The 14,115-nt window shown below is 43.0% G+C and overlaps 1 protein-coding gene across 3 annotated transcripts in view; it reads right to left on the bottom strand.

Annotated features, from left to right (window-relative positions):
* POC1B (POC1 centriolar protein B) overlaps positions 1 to 14,115 on the bottom strand; it is a 109,350-nt gene that overhangs the window by 40,014 nt on the left and 55,221 nt on the right. For all 3 annotated transcript variants that reach the window (XM_043968105.1, XM_043968106.1, XM_043968104.1), the window contains one exon: positions 8,827 to 8,913. In XM_043968105.1, coding sequence (XP_043824040.1) covers positions 8,827 to 8,913 — 87 coding nt within the window. The remainder of the gene's footprint in view (positions 1 to 8,826; positions 8,914 to 14,115) is intronic.

Below are 14,115 nucleotides of genomic sequence, written 5' to 3' on the forward strand. Positions count from 1 at the left end.
GGTACCAAACTAGCTTAGGAAAGAGCTCCAGCACTGTGCAATCTAGTTTGTTACTATTTTTTATTTCTACGCTGGCATGTCTCCAGCACTTATCAATGTAGTAATGCTGATGGGCTATGACTTCTCCACCTGCAGCCTTCCCCACATCTCTCCCTTTGGTCATTTTACCCAGGTCCCCATTCATCCTAGACCTGTTCAAATCCTTCACTCCAGTAAGCCTTCTCATCCACTCCCAGATACAGATTTTTTTCCCCATCTCTCAATCCAAAGCACTTATAGCTTGTAGTGTTCATTTGACAATTATTGGCTAAAAGGTCACTGCTGGGGGCGGCTAGGTGGCACAGTGGATAAAGCACCGGCCCTGGATTCAGGAGGACCTGAGTTCAAATCCAGCCTCAGACACTTGACACTCACTAGCTGTGTGACCCTGGGCAAGTCACTTAACCCTCATTGCCCCGCAAAAAACAAAACCAAAACCAAAAAACAAACAAATAAAAGGCCACTGCTTTACAATCTCTCATACTGTTATAAAAAACTATTATTGAATTGTTCACACATTTATTTCAAATAAAACTCCTTGAAGATGCTGATGTCATGTTAGTAGGCATTCAAATATTTGATCGATGATTGAGACCCAAGATTTTAAAGTTAAAGCCTAAAGTATCTAGCCCGTTTAAAACGATCAGTCATCCTGAAATAACCATTTTTATTTGTTATAATACATACGCAGAGAGGTGGTATTGCATAGTATATAATATAGTTCCCTAAAAAGAATACCCAAAGTTTCAACCTGTACAATTCTCCTCCAGTGCTGTCAAAATCATGAGTTTAATTTTGCTTAGTAATTAGACAAATACTGGGAGACTTGTTAATAAATGAGGATTTAGCAATATGTCTGGCTCACGAAGGAAAATTAATAAGTTGCATCATTTATGACTTCTGGGGATTTGAAAATTATATTAATGTCCAAGATAAAAAAAATTTGTATTTAAGCTAGAAGAGAGGGATTAATCAAACCAAAATTTACCTCAATGTTTTTCTTTTAATGTAAGATGCCAAATGTATACAAACTATATCAGCAGTATGCTAAATGCCATGGCCTAGCTTTGATTATACTACTTTGCACCTATGGAACCAAATAAATGAATACTAGGATATTTTAAATACACTTTTGGCTCAATTTATTACAATTGGCTTCAATATTATCTTAATGAGCCACTAAACACATGATGCTTAACTTTAAACAAGTGTCAGTCATCAGTACTTCATTCCCTGGGTATAGCCTCAGGATAGTTTCAGGAATTTGGGAAAGAATGCATTTAAAAAATTTTTTTCCTCTATTTTTTTTTTTTGGCGGGGCAATGAGGGTTAAGTGACTTGCCCAGGGTCACACAACTAGTAAGTTTCAAGTGTCTGAGGCCAGATTTGAACTTGGGTCCTCCTGAATCCAGGGCCAGTACTTTATCCATTGTGCCACCAAGCTGCCCCCAAAGAATGCATTTTCAAATTCTTGAGAGTTACTTATAAAATGTGAGGTTTACAAAATTACAATTCGATGAGCAATTCATCTCCTTTTGTGTTTATATTCTTTATTATCAATTTCCCTAAGGTCAAGGGTCTGGTCCTCAGCCCTGATCAGTTCAATATTTTCACCAGTGACGTGCATGAAGGCATAGATCACATGCTATACAGTTTGCAGATGTCAGAAAATGGGGAAGGATGGATCGTGAACAGGAGGGATAACGGGATTAGGATCAAAATGATCCTCACAGGTGGAAACAATAGGCTGAATTTAATAAGAGGAAATTTTAAAGGGATAAATTTAAATTTCATGCTTTAACCCTAACTTGGATTTTAAAAAAGGCAACTGGACAAAAACTGGGGAAGATATTGCTAGTCTTGATGTGAGAGACACCAGTGTTTCCTTCAGGTGGGGTTGAAGGTAAAGAAGTGAGGTTTGTTCTAAAGAGAAGCACAGATCTGAAATGGAAGGGGCTTTAGCAGTCATTCAGTCCAACCTAAGCCCAGGAAGACTTCCCCCTACTGAGGAATTTCTTCCTCAAACAATCCTTTGCAACATCCACCCACTGCTCCTGGTTCTGCCTTCTCAGACCAAAGAGAACAAGTCTCCAAGTCTGACACCTCTCCCATGTGACTGTCTGAACTCTAGAGTCAGACTTGATGTTTTTCCTTCTCCATTCTGGCTGACTGTGGATCCACACACATGCTTGACACTGTCAAGATCTTTGTGTATCCTGATTATCTCATAGTATGTCAACTGCACCTTCTGGCTTTAGGTCATCTGTGCCTGTATCTGAATCACTGATTAAAAAAAATGTTCCACAGCCCAGGGCCAAGCATGGATCCCCAGGGCACTTCACTGGAGATCTTGACAATGCCAAGCTGACATTGACCAAGTAAGGACTTTCTGGAATTCAACCATTCAATTAGCCTTGAATCCATCTAATTGTGTTACCCTCCAGTCCACATTTCTCCTTCTTTTCCACAAGAATAGTGAGACATTTTGTAAAATGCTTTGCTGAAATCTAGTTGGACCCACTCATTTAATAACCCTGTAAAAAGAAAAAAGAAAGAAGTTCAGTCTGACATGATTGGTTCTTGAGGAAGCCATGCTACGTCTTTGGAGTCACTGCTTCCTTTTCTAGATGTTACAAACCATCTCTTTTTTTTTCTTTCTTTCTTTCTTTTTTTTTTTGGTCAGGGCAACGAGGGTTAAGTGACTTGCCCAGGGTCACACAGCTAGTAAGTGTCAAGTGTCTGAGGCTGGATTTGAACTCAGGCCCTCCTGAATCCAGGGCCAGTGCTTTATCCACTGAGCCACCTAGCTGCCCCCAAACCATCTCTTTAAGGATCCATTTTAGAATTTTCTCAGGAACCCAAATCCAGCTCACTGGCTCAACATCTGCAGATGGTTCTCTTACTGTTTTGAAAACGAGGCCCTGAGTGGGTCCTTCTCTAGGCCTTTGGAACCTTCCCCACTTCTATGTTCTTTCCAGCATCCCTGATGGTGACTGAGCAATCACTCCCACCAGTTCTTTCACGACTCAGCCATGAAGTTCATCTTGTCCAGGTCACCTTAGTTCATCAAAAGCAGCAAGGTGCTCTTTTACTCTCTTCTGACGGACCCCTGGGTGCCACGCTTGTTCTGGTTTCCAAGCAACAATTAATCAGTCAATAACCACTTATTAAGAAGCTACTTTGTGCCAGACGCCATCGCCACCGTGCTTAGTGCTAGGAATACAAAAAGAGGCAAAAGGAGGTCCTTGCCTTCAAGGAGTTTATAATCTAATGAGACAACACTGGGATATGGGAGACAAAAAGCTAGTGTGTTAACTTTTCTGTATGGACCTGAAATTTCATCATCATCACCATTATTATTATTATTTACATTAATAATAGAAGCACTGAGTCTAGAACAATGGGGATTACAGGCTCAGTACATTCTGGAATAAAGGATGTTCCAGAAGTCCTAGTGCAGCTAAACTTTGATAACTTAAGAAGTAGAGATGCTACAAACATATAAAAATACATTTGAAAGGTTAATTATATAATTTTTCAAAATGCTGATTATTAAAATTTAACATAGCCATGACTTTTGGTCTTTGTTGATGACTGTGACTGAATGGATTGCATTTGTAATCTTGGTCTTAAGATCATGCAAAGAATAAGGTTTTAAGGCATGCAGGACAGCTTTGATGTGACTCCTGCAAGAGGAAAGTGTGATGGAGATAGATCAGGTGACCAAGGTGGCCAAGCAAGAGGATGCCCTCTTTTGATCCAGGAACTATCACAACCTCGATCCATATTGACAAGGTACCCTGGCTTGTCAAGATCAGAATGAAAATGTATCGTTTAAAATTAATACAATTAAATAAGCATAAAAGATGCTTTTTGAAAGTGTTTGCATTTCCCAGGGAACCCTTGAGAGCCTTCGGGCACGGACCACTGCGGAGAGGCCTGCCAACCAGCTGGTATCTGAGCAGCTGGGCTGGTCCTGCTGCACAGAATCCGGAAGCTAGGTTGTGGGGCGACTTTTGGGGTTCTCTTCCTTTTGATCTTGGTAACCCTCGTTCAGAGGGTCATGGATTTGGAGTCGGAAGGAAACCAAGGTTTTTTCTAGTCCAGTGCTTTCAACTGACAGAGGAAGAAACTGATGTCCAAAGCGGCTATTCTATTTGCATCCATCTTACTACACAGCTAGTAAGAGACAGAGGCAGCATTTGAACCTGGGTCCTCTGACTCCAAATCGAGGGTTCTTTTCACGCTATCACACGGTCCCTCCCCCTACTTGAGATATGAGTTGAACTGGATACTCTCCCAAGTTCTTCCAGATCTGGGCCCCTGACACAAAGGTAATCCAGCATCTAGTACTTATTAAGCCCCTAAAATATTAAGCTCAATTATCAAACTCCTGAGGGCAGTGAGGTGGCACAGTGGATAGTGCCAGGTCTGGAGTCAGGGAGACTCATCTTCCTGAGTTCAAATCTGTCCTCACACTTATTAGCTGTGTCACCCCGGGCAAGTCACTTCACCTTGTTTACTTCCATTTCCTCAACTGTCAAATGGCTGGAGAAGGAAATGGCAAACCTCTCACTCCAGGATCTCTGCCAAGAAAACCCCAAAGAGGGTCACAAAGAGCTGGACAGGACTGAAAAATGACTGAAAAACAAATCAAATTCCTCCTAAGCCTTTTCTCTATAAACTAAACATCTCCAGGTCTTTCTACCCATCCTCATTAAAGTTTAAAACAACAACAACAACAACACTTTTCTCTTAGGAGCCAAGCACTATGTGAGGTGCTAGGAATACAAAGATGAAAATGATAATGTCCCTGCCCTCAAGGAGTGACCTTCTAAGGGAGGTGAAGAATACACCCCTATATAAGTACATTAAAAATAGCAGTGAGGGGAGGGGAGAAGGCACCAGCAGCTGGAGGAATGGAGAGAGTCTGCTGAGTTTAGTAGACCCTCCCCCCCCACAAAAAAAAGACTATAAGAGACACAGATAAGGAATATGTGCATTCCAGACATGGGGGACAGCTGGGGCCAAGGCACAGGAGATGGATGGAGTGTTGTGGTGTGTCAGGAGCCTAGAGAATAGGAAGAGAAAAGATACAGGAGGCTGGACAGGCAGGAGGAGGCAGGACCAGGCTGTGCAGGGCTTTCTGTTTTGTTCTGGAGACAAGAGGGAGTTTACTGAAGATGAGAGTGACATGGTCAGGGCTCCAGTTTAGGTAAATAATGTTAGTGACTGGCTTTCTGGCTTTCTTCTCTGAGGCCCACAGAGATACCAAGCACTGTATTTCCACTTTCTTTTTAAAATGACATATGGGTATACTTAAGGAGGGAAAAATTGCAGTCAATTGTAGTTTAGTCTGAGACCAGCCCGGAAATAACATCAAATCAGGTGATCAAAGAGAAATTCAGGAAAACTATTTCTTAACCACTGTAACAAAGAAGAGACAGACACAAGCTCATCCTACAAAGAAGGCCAACCAATTAAGATCTGCCAGCAAGACCTTTTAAAAAATCCTACTCTCATGAGTTATATTTCTCAGGAAACCCTTCCTCTACAAAAAGTCATATAAACATTGCCCTTTTTGACCTCCCACATCCCTGTATAATTAGGTTACAGTCACATGCAAACATGCAAAAGGATTTAACCCAACATGCCTTATGCCAAAGCATAAATAACTTCCCTTCACAATTATGGGGGCTGGGGGTGGGGGGTGGGGGGTGGGGAATGGTTTGTTGGCAGAAAGGAGAAAAGGAAAGCTGACCTTTAAAACAATAAATTTAAAAGTACTGATTAACAGAGACTAACGGAGGGCCTACTAGTTTCATGTAATTTCATTTCATTTTTCAAACCAGTTGCCCCATGATATACTTAAAGAATTCGTGTACATGCTGAATGTTTAAAGTAAAGCTACTTAGAAAACAAATACTGAAACTTTACAGGGACCTAAATTATTTTTAAATGAGGTTTCATACCTCCAGGGAGAGAGTAAGTCATAAAATAGACGAAATCAGCATTCTTTACTCGTTTCCTAAGGGCAAATAGCTATTTATAAGATTGCAGTACATAATTTACCCATATAAGTCTTAATTACGAATGGATGATCTAGGCTCAGTCTAAGACCAATTTATAGCCAACCTTTTTTTGGATCCGATATCGACCAAACAATGAGACACAGTGGTGGCTGGGACTTCTGTATGAACCTCCCTCCCCACATACGCTAGTGATTTTCCTCGTTTTTCAGTGGGCAGCACATTTGGAGCTTTGCCCCGGGAAGCCCCGGGCCAGGCTCTCTGAACTCTGCCCGCAATAGGAAAAGGAGGGATAGGCAGGAGTCCTTGCTCTCTGTCTTACTTGTGTACATTTAGGCAAGTCATAAAAATCTCTGAAAGTGAGGATGATGATGATCCTCCAGCTGCCTGCCTCACACTGCTGTTCTATAAAAGGCTGTATCAATACAGGCCATATTTTTATGACATCTTCTAGAGAGAAATCTGCTATTACCAGACCCAGCTTAGCCAAGTCAATAGCTTAGTCAACCAAACAAGCATTTTTAAGGGGCCTGCTAGGCCGCCACTGCTAGCGTCCCCGGCTCTGGTGGGCAATCCCTTGTGCAGCCAAGAAGCAGATCCCCACCCCTCCCGTGTGCTGTCTTCTCTGTTTAGAATCTATGTTTCTGGAAGGCAGGGGCTGTCTGGTGTGCATTTGTATACATCCTCAGCACTTAGCCTTGTAGTCTCTCTCTCTCTCTCTCAGTTTCTCTCTGTTTCTGTCTCTTTCATACACAAGGCATGGAGGATACAAAAACAGGCATCAAATGAGCTGACACACTTCTGGGGGATTCAGCCTCTTGGTTGCCAACAGCAAACCCAAACTCTCTGTCCCACATGGGCAGTAAAAGGACACCTGCCTCTTGGGCTGTTTGGTCCCTCTGAATTCTTCATGCTGCTATTATCCTTGACTGGAAAAGCCCTGTCCCAAAGTAGCGTGTCTCAGCTTCTGGACCAAGGGCCCTCAGTTGTCTTTGTGCATCCTCGGGGTCAGGAAAATCTTACATTTGTTTGTTTAGTTTCTTTACATCTAAATACCACTTTAATGGGGGGGCTCCTACCTGCACCCATCTGCCACTAAAAAATGCTGTATGTGAGATAGAGACATTTCATTAGAATCAATAGTAAGGACAGACTTGCTCTGAGATGCCAATGACATTTCTCCTCTCTTTGAAATGCCATCAATTGCTAATTCAGTCAGTTAGTCAGTCAGTCAATAAACATTGATTATGCACCTGTTGTGGGCCGGGCCAGGGATACAAAGAAAGGCAAAAGCCAGTCCCTGTCCCCAAGGAACTCACAGTCTCATTCATGCTAGGCACGGGCATGACTGTGGTGACTCAGAATTTGAGAACTGGCTCTGACACTTACTGTGTGTCTCTAGGCAAGTCTCTTGACCTGAGGCCCTGTTCCCTCATCTTTCAAACGCCTGCACTGCCTCCTTCAGAGGGCTGTTGTAGGGAAAGTCATTCATAGAAACCATCAAGCTCTTTATCGGTGTGAGCTCACAAAACAGGCCTAGGCAATGTTTAGCCTTCCTGCCACACGAGCTCAGGCCATGGCTGTCTTTAGTGCCCTTTAATGGGTCATCCTGAGATTCTGGATTCTGGGAACCATTTCTTTAGGCCATGTGGTCCCCAAGATGATACCCTGCCTAAGGGAGACTCTCCAAGGGATGCCTAGCTAGGGAGAGGCCCGCCGTCAAGCCCATCTTCTGATGGAGCCCGTCTAGTACTTTGGGAACCAAGCTCCCTTGGACCACCACCTCATAAGGCCCATTTGAGCTAATGGACCTGTTTCAGATGGAATTCCTCCTGGCTGACAAGAGTTTTAATGAGCTTCTAGATGATCAGTGCAGGAAAAAGGGAAGGGAGCAAGCATTTATTAAGTTCCTACTGTGTGCCAGGGAACTGGACCAAGCGCTTTACAAATACTATCACATGTGATCCCCTCTGGAGTAGGTGCTACTATTATCTCCATTTTACAGTAGAGGAAACTGAGGCAAGGGTTAAGTGACTTGCCTATGGTCATGCATCTGGTAAGTGTCTGAGGCCAGATTTGTGCTCAGATCTTTCTGATTCCAAGTCTGGCACTCTCGCCATAGAGTCACCTAGCTGTCACTGTTCATACAGCAATGTCCACACTCCTGTTGCTGATGTGAATTAATAACTTAGAACATTCAATATTTTTAAAGGGACATTGCCTTTTAGGTGTCTGATCAAAGCTGACTGGCCTCAGTGGTCCAAGCAGGTTTTTATTAATTTATTGCCCTGTGAGGATTAAATGGATCTAAAAACCATGAGATTTACAAAACAAAGGACTATACCACCACCCAAGAGGGGGCTCGGTACTGGTGTTTTCTGAGTTCAATAGGAAGTGGGGGGTGCCGCTTGGTTTCTGGGCATATCAGCAAGGGAGCTTCACAAAGCTCATTACCCAGAGGGCGACTCACAAATCAAGCCATCTGTTAGGTGGCAGCTGTTGGTCAGCCACCTCAGTGGTACCTTAATAGGGCTCGAGACAAGGAGACCACGGACCAGAGTTTCAGGGTTAACAGCACTGAGCTCATACACCTCCCTCTAGTGGCCCCTGAAAGTAAGCTTTCCCAATACAAAACGTCTCCATTTCTAAAATGTCCTGAGACAACGATGATGCCCACCTGCTGTTCACTTTCATAAAATGGAAACATGTTTATTTCACGTCAATCAGGATTTTCACGGATACTTCCTAGCAAACTTACTGCTGAATTAGAAGATTCCGAAGATAGAATATCCACAACAAGAGGGGCGGAGGTCTGTAAATTTACCACTTCAAGCTTGGGATTAATCTGTATGGAAAAAAAAGCTTAATATTAGTGCTTTCTGGGAAAAGAGACCACATTTTTAAATGTGTGACATTCAGGTTTTCACCTCATGGAAAAAACGACAATGTGTCAGAAGTTTTTAGATTTGGGCATTTGAGTGTGCACTTATTTCTCAAAAACAAGAGCAGAACTTTAAATTGGACTCTGGAATTTCTGGGGCAGAGGCCCATGCATCGGACTTGGAGTCACATTCTGACGTCCTGGCTCTACCACTTATGACCTGTGTGACCTTGGGTAATTCACTTCTCTGGGTGTGGTTCCTCATCTGGAGAATGGGGGCTCGGACTCGATGGTCTCCAGGGTCTGAGACGCCTGGAATCCTACAACAACTTTCCAGGGCAGAGGGTTGGTTAGGGGGAAGGGGACCACAGGAAGCCGAGGCTATTCAGCATTTCCCATTTCCCCTCGTCTGATGACATTTCCTTTCCTGTTCTTTCAGCTTCATCATTAAGACCCTATTATTTTTGGGGCTAGGTTAGAGCTTGAGAGCCAAGCTGGAAGCACTGTGATGACAGTCAAAGTGAACAGGTCAAAGGAGAGAGGCTAAAGGGGGCTCGGTGTCCCTCCCATCTGGCTCATCACCTACACAGCATGATTCAGAGGAAACAACTAGACTCCAGATGGATGGCTTTCCATCTGGGTGCTGCATGTGCCCAGCAGTACCTGATCATTCTGGGGAGGAGAAAATTTCACAAGTTGCCAATGTCATTGGCCTCTAATAAAACTCTATTAAATGATGAAAGGCAAGGTCACAGGGTCATAGATCTAGCTAGGGTTGGAATGGACCTTAGAGGTCATCGATTTCAGTCCTCCCCTCCCCACCACAGTGCTGGGTTAGTCAGGTACTGAACAAAGCATAAAATGATGGACAGCCTGCATACTCCATTGGTGTTCACAAAATGCCAAGAGATGCAGAAGGCCCTTTAGGGAAGAATTTTTGGGAGGGAGGATATGGACCAGTCACCCAGAATAAGAGCCTATATAGATGGGCTAGAGTCCTCACACATTGATAAGTTCACAGATCCATCAAAATATGTGCCATATACTTATTACAATCTTAATAAATGCATGTTGAATTAAAAATAGGTTCATTTTAAAGACGCTTTGGTTGCTAGGTTACTGTAACCATGATTCTCTACGCAGTAGGAACATTTCTATAAATCCAGTCCCAAGCATAGAGGAGTTGGTGCATTTCCCCTCTCCCTGGTCCTCTGGCTCCATTGACAAACCATTGACCAGCCCTGACCTTGTGGATAATTGGGTCTGCGGATCCATGGGCAGGATCGAGTGGGAAAACTACAACCTCCCACAATTCTGCCATCGAGGAAATGTGTTCCTTCATGACTCCACTGAAATGGATGCAAACCCAGGCTCGTTCCTGCCAAATCAGCTTTGAATAAGTCCCAAGTTCATTCTAGGGAGAGGAAGGAGCTGAAATGAAAGGAAGCCAGTCTTCTCCCCCAAGTCCAGAGAGCATCCCAGCTGTAATTCTTTTTTATCTGCTGCCATCTAGTGTCCGCCAGGAGCTGTTCACCCATGGAAATAGAATCAGATTATATAGGGAACCACTCAAGTTACCTGAACTTGCAAATGTCTAACGTCTGAGAGGCTGCTTTGAAAAACAGCTGTATTCTACCTATGACAAACTAGCTGATGCTTCATAGAGTTGTGTACAGAAGAGCTATTACTGCACATGTCGATGCAACATTCAATCTCTGGATTTGGAAAAACGCCAACAAAACAACCCCCAAATTTCATTGTCCTTTTCAAGAGAGCAAACAGGAATGACAATATTTCTAGCTAATCCCTAGGAACACTGTTAATTTACATTATTCAGTCCTGTAGCTAAGTAATAACCACTAAAAAAAGTCACTTAGTGCCATTTAGGATTTTATGATCGCTGGGGAATCAAACTGATACCAGAGTAGGGCCCTAAGCTAAAAGGGGAAATTATCTTTATGTTCAACGTCCAAACAGATGGAGACGAACACTCAAACTCACTTCAGAAAATAAACTGCTCCCTTGTGGGGATCAGCTAAGAACCCTTTCCAGGACACCCATAAAACAGCATCACACAGTTATTTAGTTATATTGGTTAGTTGTGCCTTGGTAATTTCCTGGGAGAACACTATAGACTTAATAGACCTAGTGTGCCAATTGCAAATCCCCAAAGCACTGAAAAAGCCATTCTATGAATGGGTTCTTCTTAGAGTCTTAATAACTGAAGCTTCCACTAGTCATCCAGGGTTCTGGTATCTGTGCCCTCCACAGCAGGCTTCACCTCCAGCCTGGTATGGTGGGAAGAGCCCTGGTTCTGAGGTCAGAGAACCAAGGGCCACATCCTACCCGTGATAACCCAGGTGTCCCTGGGAAAGTCCCTTCCCTTCTCTGGGTCTCTCAGTTTCCTCATTTGTAAAATGAGGGGGCTGGACTGCACAACCTCCGAGGTCCCTTCCCAAGAGCTTTGATCCCATTGGAAGGAACATTACTCAGGTGAAGGGTTCTGGGGGGCATTCAGTTCTCCCATCACACCCAAGGGTGCTTGAATTCCAGCGCTGGCTTCCAGCACCGGGGAGGGCAGGGTGAAGGTCAGCTGATGGGGCTTCTTCACTGGAACGTTCAAGATCTTTAAAATTGATTTCTTTTCCTCCAGGATTTCTTACCACCCAACAAAAGTTGTTTTCAGGAGGTGAAGTGGCCTAGCCAAGTCGTCCATTCAGTAGGATAGATCCTGAAACCTGCCCATTTTTATTTCTGTACATCTGAGTTAGGCTCACAACAAGGAAATGTTACCCACGGCTAGTGCCCAAAGCTAAGCTTTTCCCCTTAAGTCATCCACTCAGGTTGTCTCTTCTTTGCTATTTACAAAGCAGTCCTGTTGCAGATCCCTCTGCCTATTTTGAAATGAGGCACTTCTTTCTCCAACCAGGTGGTGATGGGGTTTAGCTCGGATTCACCATCCCTGAACTAAAGAAACACCAGTGCTTAGCAAGCTGGGGAGGGGGAGAAAATGGGGGGTGGAGGAAAAGGGCTTTTAAAGAGGCCAAATGGTTTCCAACTGAAAGATTAAGATCATTATGTAAATTCCAAATGAGCCTCAAAGAAAACACACAGTAAAATATCAACCATCCTGCTGGAAAATAAGCTGCTAAATGTGTTAAGAGATTCCCGGGTTACTGCCAGAAATCTCATCAGATAAGTCAATAATATACAATTGCCCTTTCCCTGCATCTCCTGTTCTTATATTCATTCAATCCCATCATTGAGGTCTGATTGAGAAAACACACTGTCTCAAAGTTCTCAAAAGTAATAAACATAACCTGATGCTCTCGCTGCCCAAGTCCCCAGAATTTACTTTCTACCAAAACATGTCGCAAGAGTCTGCTATAGAACTGTTTGACCTGGAGCCCTTGCAGAAACAGAGGCTCTGCCTCATATGATGCTCCCTCCCACTCTCCCTCTACCCCCTTGCAAATAAATGAAAACAAAACAAAAACTACCAAAAGTTAGATTCAAACTAACCTTAAATGAACATACTAACAATCTCTAGTTTGATTCACACTGGGCCCTTTCAGTGTAGGCCTGGAGTCAGGAAGACCTGAGTTCGAATCCCACTTCAGCCACTTAGTAGCTGTGTGATCCTGAGCAAGTCACTAAACCTTGGTCTCAGTTTCCACATCTATAAAATGGGGGTAATAACATGCCTTCCTCCCCACCTCCCAAGGATGTTGTAAGGATTATATATATGTGTGTTTGTGTGTGTGTGTGTATATATATATATATATATATATATATATATATATATACACACACACAGTGCTCTGCAAACCTTAAAGATCTATATAAATATCATTGATCTTATTGTCCTCATCACCACCATCCTGCCTTCAGGGTTTGTTGGGGAAACATTTCAATCCATCTGAAGGGAGAATCGATCTGTATTCAGAAGAACACTTTGGTGCTTCGCTCATTTACTCAGATGCTCACCGTGCAGAAAAAGGGGTGCTCTTTCCCCCCCAACTTAACACCTTCACTTTATTTTGGGAAGAGCTTAAGAAAGAAATCGACAGATGGAGACTCAGATGCCTTTTGCTTCAGCAGCTCTTCACGCGCCAGTGATGCCAAGTGCTCTTCCAGGATAAGGCAGCTCGTCCTTTAAGCTACGTTGCCAAATCCGCTGACGCAGGCTGGGGCAGAATTTTACAGAGAGGTAAACGGAGGTATCCAGCAGTTGGTTTTCTCAGGACACCAGAAGGAGTCCCTAATCAATACAAGGCATAACACACCTAATCCACAGCTGTTAGGGGAGCCCTTTAAGCGTGTGAGGGATAAAGAAGAGGGAGGGCCTGGACCAGCCCACCCCTGGGAGCCAGAGGATGGCCTGAGATCCAACGTGCTTCAACTGGGGACCTTTCTTGGTTTCTACCTCAATCGACAGGGTCACAATATACCCTTAGCTTTAGAATTAAGCAATGAAGTCTGGATGGTAGTATGGAAGGAGGGGGTTACAAGTATGGGCAATAATAGGTATCATCAAAAAAGAAGGTGAATAGGATAAAGATGTAAAAGTCTGACATTTTAATGGAATGGTAAACTTTGAGAAAGTAACAAAATTAGATTATTTTATCTAAGAACTAGGATATCTATCTACCTGTTTGATGTATGTATGTTTGTACGTATCTCCTCTCATTCGCCCATCCATCCATCCATCCATCCGTCCATCCATCTATCTAATCTATCTTTTGTTTTCAGATGTGCCTAATAGGATTTATAGGCCTTAATCATATTTTCATAACAAATTCTCAAAATTGGATTAAGGATTTTACATACAGCATGGACCAAAAGTCACGAAGGGGTCTGATGTTTTAATAACTTTTGAAATATTAGGTTTAAATTTTTTTTTACCATTTATGAGATTTGATTTTCCACACATAATGTAAATTCATGATTTCCTGTATGCACTGTATATGATGCTATGGTATTGTAAATCAGAAACAAAAAATAAAGGAGCTATTAAATATTTGTGACTTTTGGTGCATCCTAGATAAATCGTGTTAATAATTATAATGTATTTCTTCTTCTTCATCTCCACCTCTTTGCTTCCCATGAGTCCAAGCTGAAATCCTGTCTTCTAGAGGATTCCTTTCCCAATCTCTCTTAGTTCTG

The sequence above is a fragment of the Dromiciops gliroides genome, chromosome 5 (assembly GCF_019393635.1).
Source record: "Dromiciops gliroides isolate mDroGli1 chromosome 5, mDroGli1.pri, whole genome shotgun sequence".
Classification (NCBI taxonomy): domain Eukaryota; kingdom Metazoa; phylum Chordata; class Mammalia; order Microbiotheria; family Microbiotheriidae; genus Dromiciops; species Dromiciops gliroides.